Source organism: Pseudorca crassidens, chromosome 6 (genome assembly GCF_039906515.1).
Source record: "Pseudorca crassidens isolate mPseCra1 chromosome 6, mPseCra1.hap1, whole genome shotgun sequence".
Taxonomy (NCBI): Eukaryota; Metazoa; Chordata; class Mammalia; order Artiodactyla; family Delphinidae; genus Pseudorca; species Pseudorca crassidens.
The window spans coordinates 298,790-315,944 of record NC_090301.1 but is presented as its reverse complement, the minus strand read 5'-3'; the positions used below and the strand labels follow the sequence as shown (position 1 = coordinate 315,944).

Below are 17,155 nucleotides of genomic sequence, written 5' to 3'. Positions count from 1 at the left end.
GTCGGCGAGGGGCGGGGGCAGGGTAGGGGGAGGAAGTTGGAGTCTGGGTTTGGCTGCTTGGAGGAGGGGCGCTGATTAGGATTCAGAGCTCGGAGGAGGGCCGGCCTCACGGCCACCTAGAGCAGGTGTTACTTGGGTGGCCCTGGGCCTCAGGAGCCCCGGGAAGGGGTGCCCCATGGAGCTGGGGCACCCCTGAGGGAACGTGATGCGGCTGGGAACTGGCACCCGTGCTGCTGGGGTGAGGAACATCCCTCAGCCCGGAAGCTTCCCCCCTCCCTTTGTCCCCCTTGGGTGGACGCACTGGAGCTGCAGACGGCAGCCCAGCACCGGGCAGGTGCAAACCTGAAGGGGCCGGAGGAGGCAGCAGGCCGGAGAGGCTTCTTCCCTCCTGGTGTGGTTCAGGCCTTCCTGCGGCCGGGTCACCAACCCAGCCGAGCTCCTCTGAGGCCCCATCACTAAAGAATGCTTGGGCAGGCAGCTTCTGGAGCTCCTCGGGTTCGGCCTGCCTGCAGTGCGTACCTGACCTGCAGAGATGTCTGCCCTTCTGCCAGAGTGGGGGCCAGGGCGTCCCTGGGGCAGAGGAGGGGGGTGAGCCAGAGTCCCCTGGGGACCGCCCGTAGGACGAAGGAGTGAGCAGTTACGCTCTCACCCGGGGCCAGTCCTCGTGGAAGGGGTGGGAGGGTGCGCTGGGACCCGCACTAGCCGGTGCCAACGCGGGTCAAGGCCAGCTGACCCCACGTGGAAGCTGCATCAAGCTGCGCACCAGGGCGCAGGGGGCTGGAGGCATCAGGGGCGGGGCCCGGGGGCGGGGACGGGGCCCGGGGTCGGGGGCGGGGCGGGAGGCCTCCGGCGCAGGCGCAGTCCCGCCCGTCCAGCCCACTCTGGCTGCGGCGGCGCGAGGCCTGCGGCGGGGACGCGGACGTGAGTGCGTGCGCGCGGCCGCTCGGGGTCCGGGCTGAGGGGCTGCGGGGCTGCGGGGCGCGGGTCCGGGGCGGCGGGCGCGCGCAATTGCGGCGCGGCGGGCGCCCGCGGGGTCCTTGGGTCCGAACGCCCGGGCTGGTCCCGTCATGTGATCGCGCAGGCCGCGCGCCCCGGCCCCTCCGGAAGAGTCGGGGTGACTCAGCGCCCTCGGGTGCGCCGGGGCCACCGCGATTAGCCGTTGCTTCCCAGCCGGGGCGGCCCCTCCTGGCCCCGGGTGGTCACCTGTGGGCTGGCCCGACGGCCGTGGCCCCAAGCTCCTGGTCCCCGTCGGGGGTCCCAGAGAGTTCCTTTCCTGAGCTCGCCCACCTGTACTGCGTACCCCCTAACGGTGAGGGTCACCGTCCGTGGTTCATTTAATCCTCATCCCCACCGGTGAGGCACATGCTGCATCAAGGCACAGAGAGGCTCGTTCGTTTTCTCAGGGTCACACAGCGGGTGTGAACCCACGCGCGAACGCTGCCCTCGGTGCCGACTCAGGTTGTCTGAGCATCAGGTGACGTGGAAGTATCCAGAAAACGGCTGCTGCACCCCTCCCGCCTCTCCGGGGGGCTGCAGGGCTGCGTGGCGTTTGTGCGAATCCCGGCTCTCCCACCGTGGGCAGCCAGAGGAGCTTCCCCCCGCCCCCACTTTCTTTGATTCCGTGGTTCTTAAACTTGTAACATATCCACGAAACATAAGATTTATCATATTAACCATTTTTAAGTGTACAATTCAGTGGTATCTGTCCCTTTCCTTTTAGCACCTTAACTCCTGGTTTGTTCTGAAGGAAGGGGGGTGAAAGGGAGATACAGTTGTTGCAGGTGTTACAAGCTGACACCCAGGGGGGGCCTCAGCCAAGGGCGTACATCTCAGTGACTTGTCAGGAGGTGACTGCACACTGCGTCAGGGTGAAGGCCTCGTGTCCCTTGTCCCCCCCCAGCCCACATCTCCCGGGTGGTCCAATCTCACTCCGCCACCACCACTGTGGAAAGTGTTGTCTGTTTCTGGACCTTTCCTGGGCCTGGGCTCTGCCGAGGTCTCTTCCCAGCAGGTGCTTCCCTTTCCGTTGCTCTGTAGTATTCCAGAGTTCCAGGTCCAGTCACTTGCTTTTCAGGGCAGGAGCGATGATGTCCCGTCTGGCACCCAGGCGGCCTGCGTGGCTCTTCTGGTGGCAGGCGGCCTGCCCTCAGGGAGTCTCCGCACAGCAGAGGACATGGGCAGGGGCGTCCAGGATCCCTGGGACAGGCAGCCCTTGGGGGGCCACGGGCACCAGCCCCCTCGTTCGAAGAGGCAGCTCCTCGGCATTCTCCTGTGCTCCCGAGGTGGTGCTGACCCGGGAGCGCTACTCCGTGCGGCGGCTGCCCTTCTCCGTGGTGTCTGAGGACGACCTGGCTGCCCTGGAGCGCATCGTCCCTGGCAGGGTCATCACAGACCCAGAGGAGCTGGAGGCCCCCAATGTGGACTGGCTGAGGACGGTCCGGGGTGAGTAAGGGTCTGTTCATGCTTCACACTTGGCGGGGTGGGTGGGCTTGAGAAACAGCGTGAGTTGAGGTGAGGCCGGTGAGGAGCTCTGGGTGGTGGCACATAACGCTTTTCTTATGCACGACGTCTACACATTAAAAGATGAAACAGCGCCTCCCCCCGCCCCCCGCCAGCTGCTCAGAGGTGGGTGTGTGTGTTAACTACTGCTCACTTCCCCTCAGCGCCTGCATTAGTCTCCCGGGGCCACCTGTGTAACAAAGAACCACAAACCAGGCTCAAAACGACACATTTATCCTCTCCGTTCTCAAGGCCAGAGTCTGAGATCCAGGCGTGGGCAGGGCTCCCTCCAGGGGGCCTGCGCTGTGACCGGCCGCGGTGGGTGTGCAGGCTGCCTCTTCCAGCTCTCGGGGGCTCCAGGAGACCTCGGCGCTCGTGACAGCATCACTCCAGTCTCTGCCTCTGTCCTCACATGGCCTCTCCCCTGTGTCCCCTCTCCATTCTCCTGTGAGGATGCCTGTCCTTGGATTGAGGTCCCACCCTAATCAGGATGATCTCATCTCAGAGATCCTTAATTACACCTGTAAAGACGCTTTATCCGAATACGGTCACGTTCGCGGGTTCTGAGGGGTGGGAGGTGGACGCACCTTCTGGGAGGTGGACGCATCTTCTGGGAGGTGGACGCATCTTCTGGGAGGCCTGTTCTCCCCAGTGCAGCTTCCTCTCCTCCACTGTACCAGCGCTTCTCCTCCTGGACCCAGCGCACCCTCTTGATAACAGAGATTTCCTAATACCCTGTGTTCTCTTCTGAAATGATTTCAGAGATTACGTGACCTACTTCCGTGATGTTCTTGCTACAATATTAAGGAGAGCTAGAAGACAGGCAATTTACAACGTGGGGGCATATTTAAACCTGTAATTCCAGGACACGCTGGGCGGCCAGGTCCTCAGGCTGGGCCTGGATCCAGCGCACTCGGGACTGAAAAAGAGTAGTGGAGGGTGTGCTGTGCTGTTGACTCGGACACTCTGAGGGCTGTGCTGCCGGCGGGAAAACCTCCGAGTGAGGTTCCAAACCACAGTGCAGAGTCTTGAGCGAGTGGAACTGGGGCGGAGGCGCAGATAACGGGGCGGTCCTGCCCCTGTGGGAGGCCCGAGACGTTGGACAACCTTCGGCTCTACTTCTCTGCTGGGGCGCCCTCGAGTGGAAGGGCGTCCAGCCCCGCCTTGCCCACAGGGGCGGCACTGCCCTGCTGAGAGGCCCCGCCCAGCAGGCAGTGATCCTGGAGGCCGGAGAGGGTGATGCCCGCCCCCGCTCCGCCAGGCCGGTCGCGGTCCCACCTTGGTGCTACTGTCTGGGCAGACAGACCTCAGTGCCCAGCCCCACGCAGGGCGCCCCACCTGCTCGTCCCCGAGGCCCGCGTGCCCATGCTCTGGGGTGCCCTGAGCGGGCGGCGGCTGCAGTCTCCTGGGGGCCTTCCTCCCCATCAGCCACCTACCTGGGGGCTGGGCAGTGGGCAGCCTGCCCTGCGTGCCCATGTGGAGGACCCCTGCGGGCTTCCTGTCTCCTTGAGTTCGGGGGGCCGCGCTGGGCCTGCTCGGCTGTGAGTCCAAGGGCTCAGGGCCCAGCGGCTGCTCAGTGGGCGTCTGTTGGGGTACTTGGTGAATTTTTGTCTAAATACCCCTTTATGCGGCTTTCTTTTGGAGAGAAAGCCTGTCTAAATTTTTGATCATTTTAATCTCAGAGTTACGTAGAAAATGTAAGCTAGCAAAAGCTGATTAGGGTCTTTTAATTTTTCTTAAAAAGTGAGATTTTATTTGAAATGGAAGCTTATTGAACATTTCTTCCTTCAAAACTTAGACCACTCGCTCATGGGTTAACCCTACAAACTTTGCGCCTGCACCGAGTGAAAGGCTGGGGCCCTGGATGTGCAGAGGGACAGGAGGCTGACCTGGGGGTGGCAGCAGGAGCAGGGGCTGGGCTGCGCTCCACATGGCCGTGAGCGCCCTGGAGGCCCCCCCAGCACAGGCCGTTTTCTCCGACCTGGGAAAGCCTCTGGAAGGGCGTGCCTAGAGCAGGGACAGCCAGCCAAAGCCTCAGAGCAGGGCTGCACTGGGCTCCTTGGAGGAGCCATGAGACCTGAGACCGCATGAGCGGCCCGAGTGGATGGCTGGCGGGAGGAGGTCGGGGAGGGGCGGGTCAGCGAGGCCTCGAGGGCCCTGTGTGTCCTGACCTTTCCTGCCCGCTGATGGGGAGTGCGGCCGGAGGGCCATGGCGGAGGGGGCCGCAGTGGGTGTGCGAGGGCCCGGGTGCCCGGGCGGGGGGCTGGCCGCTGAGTAACGGTTGGCTCAGGTGTGTCTGGAAGGGAGGTTGGCTGACGGCTGGATGAGGGTGTGAGGGAACGACGGCAGGCACGCAGGGACATTTGGCCTGAGCAGTAGCAAAAACTGGACCCGTCTGCTGAGTTGATGCGGAGAGTGACCGGAGGAGGGTGGATCTGTGCAGGGAGAACCAGGAGTTTGGGTTTGGACGTGTTCCTGTGGCCACGCAAGGGGACCTGTCGGGCCGTGGAGCAAGCTAGTCTGAGGTCTAGGGCGGGGAAGCAACGGCCTTCCGAGGAGGCTGATGACCGCTGTGTCCAGTGGAGGGGCGAGGGGCCCGCCGAAGGGGCGTGGCACCAGGGGCCGGGGGAAGAAAGGCAGGGAGGTGGGGTCGTGGGGTCAGATGCGGCCGCACGGACAGGCTGAGACGGGCCACATGGGCATCCTTGGGGACACGTGGGAGGTTCTCCATGGTGTGAAGGGGATGCATGCGCCCCTGGAGCCGGTCCTGGGGTGTGAGGGGCCAGGAGGGTCAGAGAAGTGGGTGAGGCTTGCAGGGCTCAGGGGTCAAGTGAAGGGACTTTTCGTCTTTAGTTCTAGGATGAGAGCGCCGTCTCAGCAGGTTTGTGGTGTCATCGGGGATGAGCAGGTGGAGAGGGAAACGTGGATGACACAGGGACAGGAGGGACGTCCTCGAGGAAGCGTCGGGGGGCCACAGTCCCAGGGGTTGTGCGGATGCTGGAGCGGGGGCACCCTGTTCTGCGGGCCACTGGACGCCCCGAGGCCAGGTCTCAGTCCTGCTGTTGACAGTCTCCATGGCCCGGCCAGCAGGCTCCTGCAGAGGGCGGGCAGGAGGTCCTGGGCCTCAGCTCTGCCCCGTCGTGTGCAAGCAGCCCCGACATACGACACATGCAGGGGGCGGCAGCCGGGCATGCTGTGCTGACCCTGAGGTCGGTGGGCACTGACATCCCCAGGACTCGCTGGGAGACCGAGAACCCGGGGCGCTGCCAGGTTTGTGTGCGTGAGGAGGGCGCCTGGACGAGGCCCCAGGGGAGGAGGGCTCCTCTGGCACCCCAAGCCCGGAGGCATCCTGAGGGAGGGAGAGGGGTCAGTGCCCTAGGGCTGCAGGGGAAGCAGAGACAAGAGGCGGGAGTGCCGGAGCAGCTGCGCCAGGAGGCCGGGGCGCTCAGGAGGCCAGGAAAGCGGATGGGGGTGAGGCACCTGGAAACGCTGGGATGCTGCAGGTGGTGGGTGGGGTGCTGAGCGAGCCTGGATCCAGGGCGGTCCCCCTGCAGGGACAGCCCCAGAGCACTGTGAGGGTGCTGAGAGGGAGGAAGGCCGCAGCGGGGTGGTGTCCGGAGCCTGTGCAGCCGGGCTTTCCACCTGTCCCCTCACTGGCCTGCGAGTCCCGGCCTGTCCGGGCTGGACGCTCCTTCCCTCCAGTCCTGGGCGGTTCCCCCGAGTTGCCTCTGATGATTCTCTGCTCTGTGCTCCGTTCTCTTTGTAGGCTCCCCTTATTAACACGTTGGACCGTTTTCTTATCCTTTCCCCCGTGAGAAAGTAAACTTCCCAGGGGCGGGAGAACTCGTCTGTTTTTATTCTCTGTGCCCATCACAGGGCACAGAGGGTGGGCGCTCAGGTGTTGCTGAGAAACAGTGTGTGAGTGAAACCGACAGAGCCTCGGGGGTGACCAGGGTCCCTGGACTGTGCTGTCCTGAAGGATCTGGGTGCCAAACAGCCAGCTGCCCGGGCAGGCACAGTCCATTTGATGAACAGCAAGTGAGAAATGGCTTTCAGAATAAAAAGGGTAAGGTAGCAACCACAGCCCACTCTCAGAGCTCCATGAAATCGCTGGCCAGCAGGAACACCTGCTAGATGCCCTGCTGCCCTCCTGCAGCCTCGTAGCCACTTAAAGTACTGATACTTCCCACAAAATTGAAAGGGTGGGAAGACACTTGATTGTCTTGGAGACAGTGGTCAGCAATGCCGACAGACGAGGCCACGCTGGACATCAAATAAATCGTGGCAGCAAAGAATTGTAACCAATGAACAACCTAAGAACCCATGAGCCCGCCCGGCTGTGATTAAATGGCCAAGGACACAAATACATGAGAGGGGAGGGGATGGATGCATCTAGAAACATCACCGCTGGCACCTGTCCTGAGAACAGATTCAGGTAAGGATGATTCACAGGCGACCGTTTGCGGGGCGACAGGGTATCGACGTAGCCTCAAGGGTCTCTGCGCGAGACCCGTATTAAATTACAAGGGAAACCCAGTAACCTTCAGTGGGGAAGGCGGGCAGACGCCCCTACCCTGGGGCCCTGCCAGCCTGCTTCCCAGGGCCCAGCTCAGGACCACAGACCACCACCCGCTGGCCCTCCGCCCCCTCCAGCTGGAGATGGGCCGCTCCTGCCGTCGGGTTTTGGTCCTTGAGGTTTGTGGGCCAGCTCCGCCAGGAGGTGGGACGCAGCCCTGCCGCGGGGTGACCGCGCGGCTTCTGTCTTGCAGGCTCCAGCAAGGTGCTGCTGAGGCCCCGGACGTCCCAGGAGGTGGCGCACATCCTCAGGTACACGCCCTGCCCACCCTCCCTCCTGCGTTGCTCACCCATGGTTTCCTCACAGGCACAGGACACAGAACAGGCAGACCCCGTGAAGTGGACAGTGACCGGGGCCGGGGAGGTGGCAGGGGCAGTGCCAGCCTGAGCAGGGCTGAGCCCGGAATCTTGGACCCTTGGGGTACCAGCTGGGCCTTGGGTGGGGAGCGGCTGCAGACTCGAAGGGCAGGGCAGGGAAGGAGACGGACCTTTTCTTGAGAAATGTGTTCTTTGATGTTTTGTATCAATACGTTCTCGTGTTGATTATAGAAAAATTGGAAAACGTACAAAACCATAAAGAAAAAAAATGCGAAAGCAGCCAGTAATTTCCCCTCAAAGAAAACCACCGGTGACATTCTGGTGTGTTAGCTCAGCATCTTTCTCGCGGGGGTGAGGGTTTTTAAATGTTACCACGTTGTATCTACAGTGTCAGAGGCTTTTTTCCCTTCCGTTTGGCAATATCCGTGCCCATTTCTTGTTGCTAATTATTCTTCCACGCCTCTGTCATTGCATGGCAGGTGTGCGCCCTGTGAGTGCTCTGTCCCCATGGTGGCACGTTGAGGTGTGTCCAGTGCTTCAGAATAGCTGGCAGGTGGGCGGGCGCCCCGGCCTTCTCTGTCAGAGCCACGGCTGGAGGCTGACTGCATGGCAGGTGGCTTTTTTTTTTTTTTTTTTTTTTGCGGTACGCGGGCCTCTCACTGTTGTGGTCTCTCCCGTTGCGGAGCACAGGCTCCGGATGCGCAGGCTCGGCGGCCATGGCTCACGGGCCCAGCTGCTCCGCGGCACGTGGGATCTTCCCGGACCGGGGCATGAACCCATGTACCCTGCATCGGCAGGCGGACTCTCAACCACTGTGCCACCAGGGGAGCCCGGCAGGCGGCGTTTTTGACGCACGTGGGCAGCCTGCCTCTCGGGGCACGTGCCCTGCTGCCCAAATCCTGACCCAATGGGGCGCTTGTCGCTTCAGGCCTTTGCACAGCGGGAGCCTGGTTGGGGACGAGGTGCTACTGATGAGTCTGACGTAGGTCTGGAGGGTGGTGGGCGAGGGAAGGGCATGCGGCCAAGGTTAAAGGAGAGAGGAGACGTGGGGCGTGGAGGTGGGAGGGAGCCCTGAGTGCCTGGGGGCTGCGGTTCTTCAGGTAACAGGGAGGGCTGCAGCTGTTGCTCGGACTGTCTGTACTTGGAGGACTGGCATCGCAGGGCAGCCGGGGCCTCAGCCGTGCTCTGGGAAGATGCTGGCCGCCAGCTCCCCAGGTGGCTGTGTGATGGACGTTTGTCCTGTCAGACTCCCACTGTGCGTGGGGGCCGAGGAGGCACCCCCTCGAGGCTGCGGCAGGAGGGCCCCGAGAGTGTCCCCCTGGGCCGGTGGTGTGGGAAAGGGGCCCTGACGCTGGTCCTGTGCGTGTCCCAGGTACTGTCACGAGAGGAACCTGGCCGTGAGCCCACAGGGGGGCAACACGGGCATGGTGGGAGGCAGTACCCCCGTCTTTGATGAGATCATCGTGTCCACCGCCCTCATGAACCAGATCGTCAGCTTCCACAACGTGTCTGGTAAGGCCAGCTGTCGTCAGGACCATCCCTCTCAGCTGCAGGGCTGGGCCGTGGGGAACCCGGGCCTGGGGGGGGCCCAGACGCCACCACCACTCCACCCGAGCCGGGCCCCCGGGTGCGTCTGGAGGGGGGTTGTTATTTAGTTGGTTACTGGGGTGACTCACCCCCTGGGCTTGACCTGTTCCTGCGGCCCCTTCAGATTGACATTTCCTGGCCGTGCCGGCCCTTCCCGGGGCGTGCAAGGCGTCTAAGGCGCTCCGTGCTCATGAAGCTCGGGGCTCAGCAACGGCGAGTTGGTGCCTCGGGCAGGACATACGGGTGGATCGTGCTGTCTGGCAGGGGCACCTGGACACTGGGCGGTGTCGAGCAGCACCCTGGCCTCCACCCACTCGATGCCAGCGGCCCCTCCAGCCCAGATCGCCTCCAGGATTGTCACGTGTCCCCAGGGGCAGAATCACCCCCACGGTCGAGGGCCACGGCCTTGTAGCAGCCCTCCGCTTGCGGCTCCCTGGCGTAATAAGCGCGTGGGTGTGGGTGTGGGTGGTGTATGTGAGGTGTTTCTCCTCCATTTCGCCTCACTGTTGTTTTTCTTTTCTCATGAAGGCATCTTCTGGGGAGGGAGGGGGGACACGCCCCTTTTCCTCCTCGCCCGGGTTCCGGGTGGACGCCCCTTCTGGGGGTCCTGAGCTGAGAGTCCCCGCGGGCGCTCTGGTTGCTTGGCAGGGGTCCTGGTCTGCCAGGCGGGCTGCGTCCTGGAGGAGCTGAGCCGGTATGTGGAGGAGCGGGGCTTTGTCGTGCCGCTGGACCTCGGGGCGAAGGGCAGCTGCCACATCGGGGGGAACGTGGCGACCAACGCAGGCGGCCTGCGGTTGCTGCGATACGGCTCGCTGCGGGGGACGGTCCTGGGCCTGGAAGTGGTGAGCTGGGGACACTGTCGCGGCTCAGTGCTGGCCCTGCTTCCAGGGACACCTGGCTGGGCTCGCTCTGGTCCCCAGGTCGGTCCCAGGGTGGCTGACTTTCCCAGTGGTCAGCATGTGAGGTCTCTGGGTGAGACCCCCTGTCAGGTCCACCCTTGCTCCCTGCAGACACCTGGGGTGGTGCAGGCCCAGCATGGGGGCTGCCCTCTTGGGCCCCGGGTGGCGCAGGTGCACGAGGCCACCTCGGGGATGGGGCCTCGTCCCAGCCTGGAGATCCAGGTTCCCACTGTACCAGCCCTGGTCTCCTCTCGGTCCCACCAGGGCCTTGGGGGTTACACGAAGCACCCCACTTTCTGGCTTCCCACGAGGTGATGGCGTGTCCGCTGCCCTCCTGTCCCTGTGAGGAGCTGCCGTGGGAAGCCCGAGCAGCTTCCCGGACCAGCAGCATTCTGCCCTCCAGCTTCCTGGTAGCTCGTGCTCAGACGAGCCCCGTGGCGCCACTGTCACCACCCCTAGGGCTGTTGAGTCTGTGAAGCACACCTCAGGGCTTTCTAAAGCAAGGGCCCTCCGTTTACCCAAGGAGGGAACGACTTGCATCTGCTAAATCACGAGGTTCCTGTAGCTTTGTCCTCTGGACGCCGGTTATTTTTTATTGTAACTCACTTTCTCATTTTCACAAGCTGTTTCACTAAGCTTCTGACTAAATGAACCAAGCAAGACTCAGGACGGGCCTACAGAGCATGACTGCGGGGCCTGTGGATGAGCAGTGCAGGGGTGGGGGGCCTGATGCACTGCCACTCTCTGCCCTACTCCTCCCCGGGTGCGCCCTCCGGCACCCCAGGTGTGCCCTGCTTTGGGCCAGCTTCCCTTGAGAACTGGGCCCTGAGGTTCCTGATCGTGGTGGGGGTGGGGATCGTCACTGCACCCGGGGAAGAGAAGCCCCTCTTTCAGCCTGTTGGGGTGACTTCAGGCCTGGTGCCACCCTAGGGACCCCTGTGTTCCTGGACCAAAGTGGGGCGGGGGGCTGATGACTGGCTCAGCTTTCTCAGGGTGCCCTGGGCTGGGTCGGCCTCCCCAGGGCATCTGTTGGGGCCGTGGGCTGATGCAAGAGTGCCCGTCTCTGCTCCCTCCCAGGTACTGGCCGACGGCACCATCCTTAACTGCCTCACATCCCTGCGGAAGGACAACACGGGCTATGACCTGAAGCAGCTTTTCATCGGGTCGGAGGGCACCCTGGGGGTCATCACCGCCGTGTCCATCTTGTGTCCGCCCAAGCCCAGCGCTGTGAACGTGGCTTTCCTCGGTAGGTGCCCTCCGTCTGCCTCTCGAGCGGGTTCTCAGGCTGAGCTGCCGTGTGCGGTCCCTCCTGTTTCTCTGGGCTTCTCGCTGTTTCCAAAGGGTCTGGGACCTGGCCTCGTTGGTGTCCACGGTGGGGTCTGGGCAGAGCACACACTCTATTCTGTAACAAAACTGGGGCTTTGCCCGTTTTATCCACCTGCCGTTTGTTACTTAGGCAGCTTATGCAGTAAGATTCACAGGGAAATGATGTGGTTTGGCGCGAGATCAAGGGCATGAGTCTGTTCATCACAGGGTTGGGGGGGCAGTAATTAGTCCCCTCTGTAAGCCAGCCGCTGGCCTCCCCTGTCTTGGACCACCTGTCTCTGCGAACGCGTTGGGACATTTCCCTCGCCGGCCGTTCACGTTCTCTGCTTCCCTTCAGAGCAGGCTTGAAAAACGGGCTCACGTCTACTTTGTTCCGATCCCTCCATCACCTGTTTGCATCTCCTTTCCCGCCGTCGTTCAGCTGCGTTAGGTTAACTGCAGCCTCCGCTCCTCTGCTGGTCCAGAGGCCCATCTCTGGGAGGTCCCGGCACCTTGCCCGGCGGCGGGACGCAGGGGCCCCAGTGGCTCCCACCACGCGCGGGCTCTCGTCTTGAGCCCATCAGTCTCCGGTCTCTGGTGGTCCTTTTACTGTTATTTTCCACACGTGCCATTTTCTTCGTCCCCTGCGTCAGGCCTTCCTGCAGAGGCCACGTGCCTTGTGAACACGTCCTCCGTCGTTTCCTGTCGTGGACGCCTGCTGCTGAGTCCTCGCTTTGAGTCTGTCCCAAACCGTCTCCCTTTCACCCCATTCTTGGAAGACACTCTGGCGAGCACAGGCTGGCATCTGTGCCCTTTCGTCCTGTTGAGGGCGCCCCTCCGCGTGGCTCCGTGGCTGTTGGTGACGCCAGCCAGCCGTCCTCTGCTGCCGCTGCTCTGAGGGACTCTCTCTCTTTTTCTTTGGCCGATTTAAAGATTTTCTCTTTACCTTTGGCGTTTTATGGGTCTCGGTATGTCGTGTGTGAGAGTACGTTTCTTTTTCTCTCTGGGTTTCCTGAACTTCTTAAACCCATGGCTTGGTTCTCCCACTTCCATAAGTTTCCTGCCACCCCCCGTCGTCAGCGGTTGCCCCCGTTTTGCTCCCCTCTCAGGACTGCGATTAGACGCACGATAGAGCCTATCAATCCGTCCACCCTCCCTGTGTCTTCCCTGCACCCGAGTTTCCATCCTGTCTCACTCTGTGATGCATTCTGGAAGGTTTCTTCTGATCTGTATCCAGTTCACTAACGCTCCCTGCGGCTGGGGTTCATGTATCGCCAAACCCGCCATGTCCAGCCCTGCGTCCAGCCGGGGGTCCTGCACGTGTCCCTTGGGCCTCAGCCCCTGAGCTTCACTCGCGGGATCTTCTCTCCAGACCCTCCTCCCTGACCTCCACACGACCTCTCAGTGCCTTCCCATCCCTGCCCTGAAAGGCCAAGTGTGCCCACCCCTCCCCGCCTGCTGACATATCCACGTCCCCTCTCTGCCTTGGGCCGCTTGGTGGTCAGCTCCAGGCACCGGGACGCCACGGGGAGCTCGGGGGTCAGTACATGTGCCTTGAATGACTTGCTGGGCCCTGGGTGTTGTCAGAGACGCACAGCTAAGCCATTTTCCGGGGCGGCCGTGGCTGGCCCTGTGTTTGTGGACTCTCCAAGTGGCTTTCCTGAGCGTCGGGGCTCTCAGGCAGCCTTTTCTCCTCCTCTTCGATGCCTGGGACCTACGACGTGGTGGCTGGCCCGGGTGGCTTGTCCCGCTCTGCGAGGCTGCCCAGCTCAGCAGCGCCGTTGCCGGGAGACGGGTTGGTTTTGCTGCTTGAAAGGGGGCTCAGGCGGGCCCGTAGGTGAGGCCCCGCCTCTGCATGAGCAGCTCAGCTGTCCTTTTCCATGTCTGTTGCAGGCTGTCCTGGCTTTGCGGAGGTTTTGCAGACCTTCTGCACCTGCAGGGGCCTGCTGGGCGAGATCCTGTCCGCATTCGAGTTCATGGACGCCGAGTGCATGGAGCTGGTCGGGCTCCACCTCCATCTCGCCTGCCCCGTGCAAGGTGCTGTCCCCGCCCACTGGCAGCGCCCACCGCCCCTACTGTGCCGTTTGATGTGTGGGCTGATCGGAGCCTCCGTCCCGTCCGTGAAGTAGGAGGTGGCAGGGAGCGTCGCCACGGTTCCGGCGTCCCTGTAGCTGTGGAGAGCAGAATTCTCCCTGAAATTCGTTTACGTGCGCCCCCGGAGTTCAGTCAAAGGCTGTCGGTCGTGCCGTAGCCCTGGGGTCTTTGGAACAGCCAGATGCACACTCAGGGGCGCCCCCCCGGCTCCTGCACTGGGAGACGTGTCATCGCATGAAGTGCTGGCCCTCGGAGCTCAGCCAGCTCGTTCTGCTTTGCCAGTGAGCTCGTCATGCCCAGGTCTTTAGTCCGCGCTCTGTGTAAAGCTAAGTCCGTGCAGCTGTACACCTGGGTATTTTCACTTCTGGAATCGACCCGGAAGAAATGATCGTTGTCTTACCCCAGGCTGCCCTAACAGAACACTGCAGCCTTAAAGAAGGAAATTTATTTCCCCTGGTTCTGGAGGCTGCAAGTCCAAGACCAGGGTTCCATCGGGGTTGGGTTCTGGTGAAAGTCCTCACGGGGCGTCTTCTGTGTGTGTGTGGGAGAGACCTCTGGAGTGTCTTCCTATTCCCATGAGGGCACCTGAAAGATCAGGGCCCCACTCTTAGGACCTCATTTAACCTGAATTACATCCCTAAAGGCCTAATTTCCAAATACAGTCACATAAGAGGTGGATTAGGGCTTCACCGTGGGAATTTGGGGTGGGCGGTTACACAGTTCAGTCCATAATAGTCATAAGTGTGGAAAGAACTTTATGCCTTAAGTTTTTACTGAGGCATTTGTTTTCGTATAAAATAGGAAACCACCTGTCCAGGGTAGAGAAATAAGACATGTACGACCGTTGGAAAGACGGAGGGTCCCTGGGGGTGGGGAGCGAAGGGTCCCTGGAGGGACAGAAGATCTCTGGATGGTTGGAGGGCTCCTGGGGTGTTATCGGCCATTGCAAAGCGCTGGGCCTCCCCTTTAGCACACAGTTTGGTAAGAGGGGTCCCTGGGGCGCCCCCACCCCATCCAGGCACCAAAAGTACAGCTTTGTGCTGTCTCCAGGGGGCCTGGCTTCTCTTACAGTGAAAGACCTATTTTTAAACTGTCTGAAATTCAACCCGAGTAGCCAGCGGCTGCTCTGTGGGCAACATGAGCGCCGTCAGGGGTACCAGAGCTGCGGCTGGCCTAGACCTGTCCTAGCTCTTGGCCAACTGCTTTCCCCTCCGCTTTCCCTCTGCCCCCTCCAGAAAGTCCGTTCTACGTCCTCATCGAGACCTCGGGCTCCGGGGCGGGGCACGATGCGGAGAAGCTGAGCGGCTTCCTGGAGCAGGTGCTGGGCTCGGGGCTGGTGACCGACGGGACCCTGGCCACCGATCAGAGGAGGATCAAGGTGTGTGAAGGCTGAGGCCCTCGTCCTTCCCGTGACGCCTGCAGTTAGATTGTGGGTTGTGGCTGAGCGTGAGCACGTGTCCCCAGCCGGGCCATCTGTCTGGGCTGGGTGCCCCATCCCTGGGGGTTGGTGCCACCTGTCTCGGTGGCCCCTCTGGTCCTGCCCTGTCTGGGCTGCTGGCTCCACAGCCCCGTTCTCAAACGTCGGTGCCAGGGGCCCAGCTGGGTGACACAGGAGGGGGCTGGGCCAGCATCCTTCCTGGGTGGGTGAGGGGTCAGGAGGAAGTCCCTGAAGGGACATTTTGAGCACAGATGGATGCGGGGTGGGGAGTGAGTTACCTGTGCGGTGCACAAAGGCCCTGAGGGGGCTGGTGCCTGCCGTGTTCCAGACAGAACTTTCTGGAGAGGGTGGGATTGGAGCACAGTGAGAGGGAGTGGGCAGACGAGGGGGCAGCAGGACTTGGGGCTGCACCAGGACGTGATGGACATGAGTGGGGCTCGAGGAGCCTCTGGGCACAGGGGACAGGCGGGACCAGCCGGCTCAGGCCGGCCGTGCAGGGATGTGGCTGGACTCCAGGTGTGTGCGGGCAGCAGGTGCTGAGTGACCCTCTGCTGTAGAAGTCTGTGAGAGAGCCGGGGAGATCCGGACGCTGCCCGGATGTTCCGCGGTGGCGAGGAATTATTGTTATTATTTCAGGGGTGATCATTGCACTGGGGGTATGTTAAAAAAGCAAGAGAAAGGAGTTTTTGCCTTGCCGAGGAGGTTGGTTTGCCGAGAGGTTTCCTGAAATGGGGAGTGGGGGGTTTAGGGCAGGGCAGGGTTGAGGCCCAAGTGGGACGGGCATTCCCAGGCCCTCTGTTCTCTCACGCGACAGGGAAGGCGTTCTCGCGAAGGACAGCGTGACCATGATGAGGCCGCCCTGCCTCTCTGCTCCCTCAGTCCTTCCCCGTGTCCCCAGGCCCGGGATGTCCCCCTGTCTGCCCGGGATGTCCCCCTGTCTGCCATGGTCCTCCCGCACCTGCTCTCCCCCAACCCTCGCTTGGGGCCCCATGGGGGATCAGTTCTGATTGTCCCGAGAGGGGCCCTGGGTGCCTGGGTCCCGGGGGCCAGCCTGTGGCCTCATTCGGGGACCTTGTCCCATGTGGACTCTGGGACAGAAGCCACACACCTGTCACGACGCAGAACGTTCTGTCACCCAGAGGGTTTCCTCGCCTCGCGACCCCGCGGTCACCCCACAGCAACGCAGCATCGCTGCCCTGCCCGCCGCAGGTGACCGTGCCCGTCCCCTCACTTCCAGATGCTGTGGGCCCTGAGGGAGAGGATCACCGAGGCCCTGAGCCGGGACGGCTACGTGTACAAGTACGACCTCTCGCTGCCCCTGGATAGGCTCTACGACCTCGTGAGCGACCTGCGGGCCCGCCTCGGCTTGCACGCCAAGCACGTGGTGGGCTACGGCCACCTGGGTGAGCGCGGCCCGCGGTGCGGGTGGAGACCCTGGGCCAGGAGGGGGAAGGACCCGCGTCCTCGCCACGCGGTCTCTGGGGCCGTCTCGGAGGCAGAGCGCAAGGTCTGGGCTTGGCTGGGCCAGCGGGAGGTGGGCCCTGAACGCGGGGGTCTCGGGGTTTGATGAAGGGGCCTCACCCCTCCCTCCTCAGACAGAGGATCTTAAAAGCAGTTCAGATAATGATTTTTTGCAGAAAAGTCATGCAAAATGAAAGGAACTGTTTCATTCCGCTTCATTCCCGGCAGCCTTTGGAACTGGGCGTCTCAGAGCCCCGTCCACAGGGCAGGTGTGCTGGGGCCTCCATCCATGTCTCCAGGGCGGGATTCAGCAGTGCCTCCTGGGCTTGTGAGGGTCTGAAGAGGTGCGGTGAGGGTCACACGGTGGAGGCCTGGCCCTGGCCCAGCATCGCTCTGAACGCTTGAGTGGAGGGATTCCACTTTCAAGAATTGAGGAGGAACGTTGGATTTGTCAAATGCTTTTCCTGGGTCTGCCCAGGTGCCCAGTGCTGGTTTTCCTTTGACCAGCCAACAAGGCTCATCACTCCAGACCTTTGTGTCTTGTTTGATCCCGTTTACTTATCCCGTGTAGGGCTTTCTCCATCCTGTCCTGTAAGGCTTCTTTCTTCTGTCCAGGCTGGATGTTGGTCTCAAAGTCCTAAAACGATTTGGGGGTCGTCTCTGGCAGAGTCTGTCGGGTTGGAATTACCTTCTCCCTGAATGTTTGGTAGAACTTGTAAATGAGGGTATTTGGGCCTGAAGGTTTTTGTGGGTATTTTTTTGCGGGGGAGTGGGATTGACTACAGAGAAATTTCTTTAACAACTAGAGGGCTCTCCTAGCTTTCCTTTTCTTCAGAATTGGTTGTGGTAATTTTTTTTCTGGGCATTAGTCCATCTCTTCTAAGCCTTCGAGTGTATTGGCATTACCTTGTTCATATTATCCCTCTTTTCCTTTGTGCCATGTCCAGCCTTTGGGGAGGGGGGCTGTTTAACTGCTCAT

General features: G+C 61.8%; 1 protein-coding gene across 5 annotated transcripts in view; it reads left to right on the top strand.

Moving 5' to 3' along the window:
* Nucleotides 1-862: 862 nt before the first annotated feature.
* Nucleotides 863-17,155, top strand: part of D2HGDH (D-2-hydroxyglutarate dehydrogenase) — a 21,743-nt gene continuing 5,450 nt past the window's right edge. Inside the window, exons 1-9 of one of the 5 annotated variants that reach the window (XM_067739941.1) lie at nucleotides 863-921; nucleotides 2,075-2,442; nucleotides 7,269-7,326; nucleotides 8,765-8,904; nucleotides 9,628-9,821; nucleotides 10,956-11,124; nucleotides 13,077-13,220; nucleotides 14,513-14,655; nucleotides 15,953-16,118. In XM_067739941.1, coding sequence (XP_067596042.1) covers nucleotides 2,085-2,442; nucleotides 7,269-7,326; nucleotides 8,765-8,904; nucleotides 9,628-9,821; nucleotides 10,956-11,124; nucleotides 13,077-13,220; nucleotides 14,513-14,655; nucleotides 15,953-16,118 — 1,372 coding nt within the window. In that variant the 5' untranslated portion in view covers nucleotides 863-921; nucleotides 2,075-2,084. The other 4 variants (XM_067739944.1, XM_067739943.1, XM_067739945.1 and 1 more) reach the window with 4 other exon arrangements.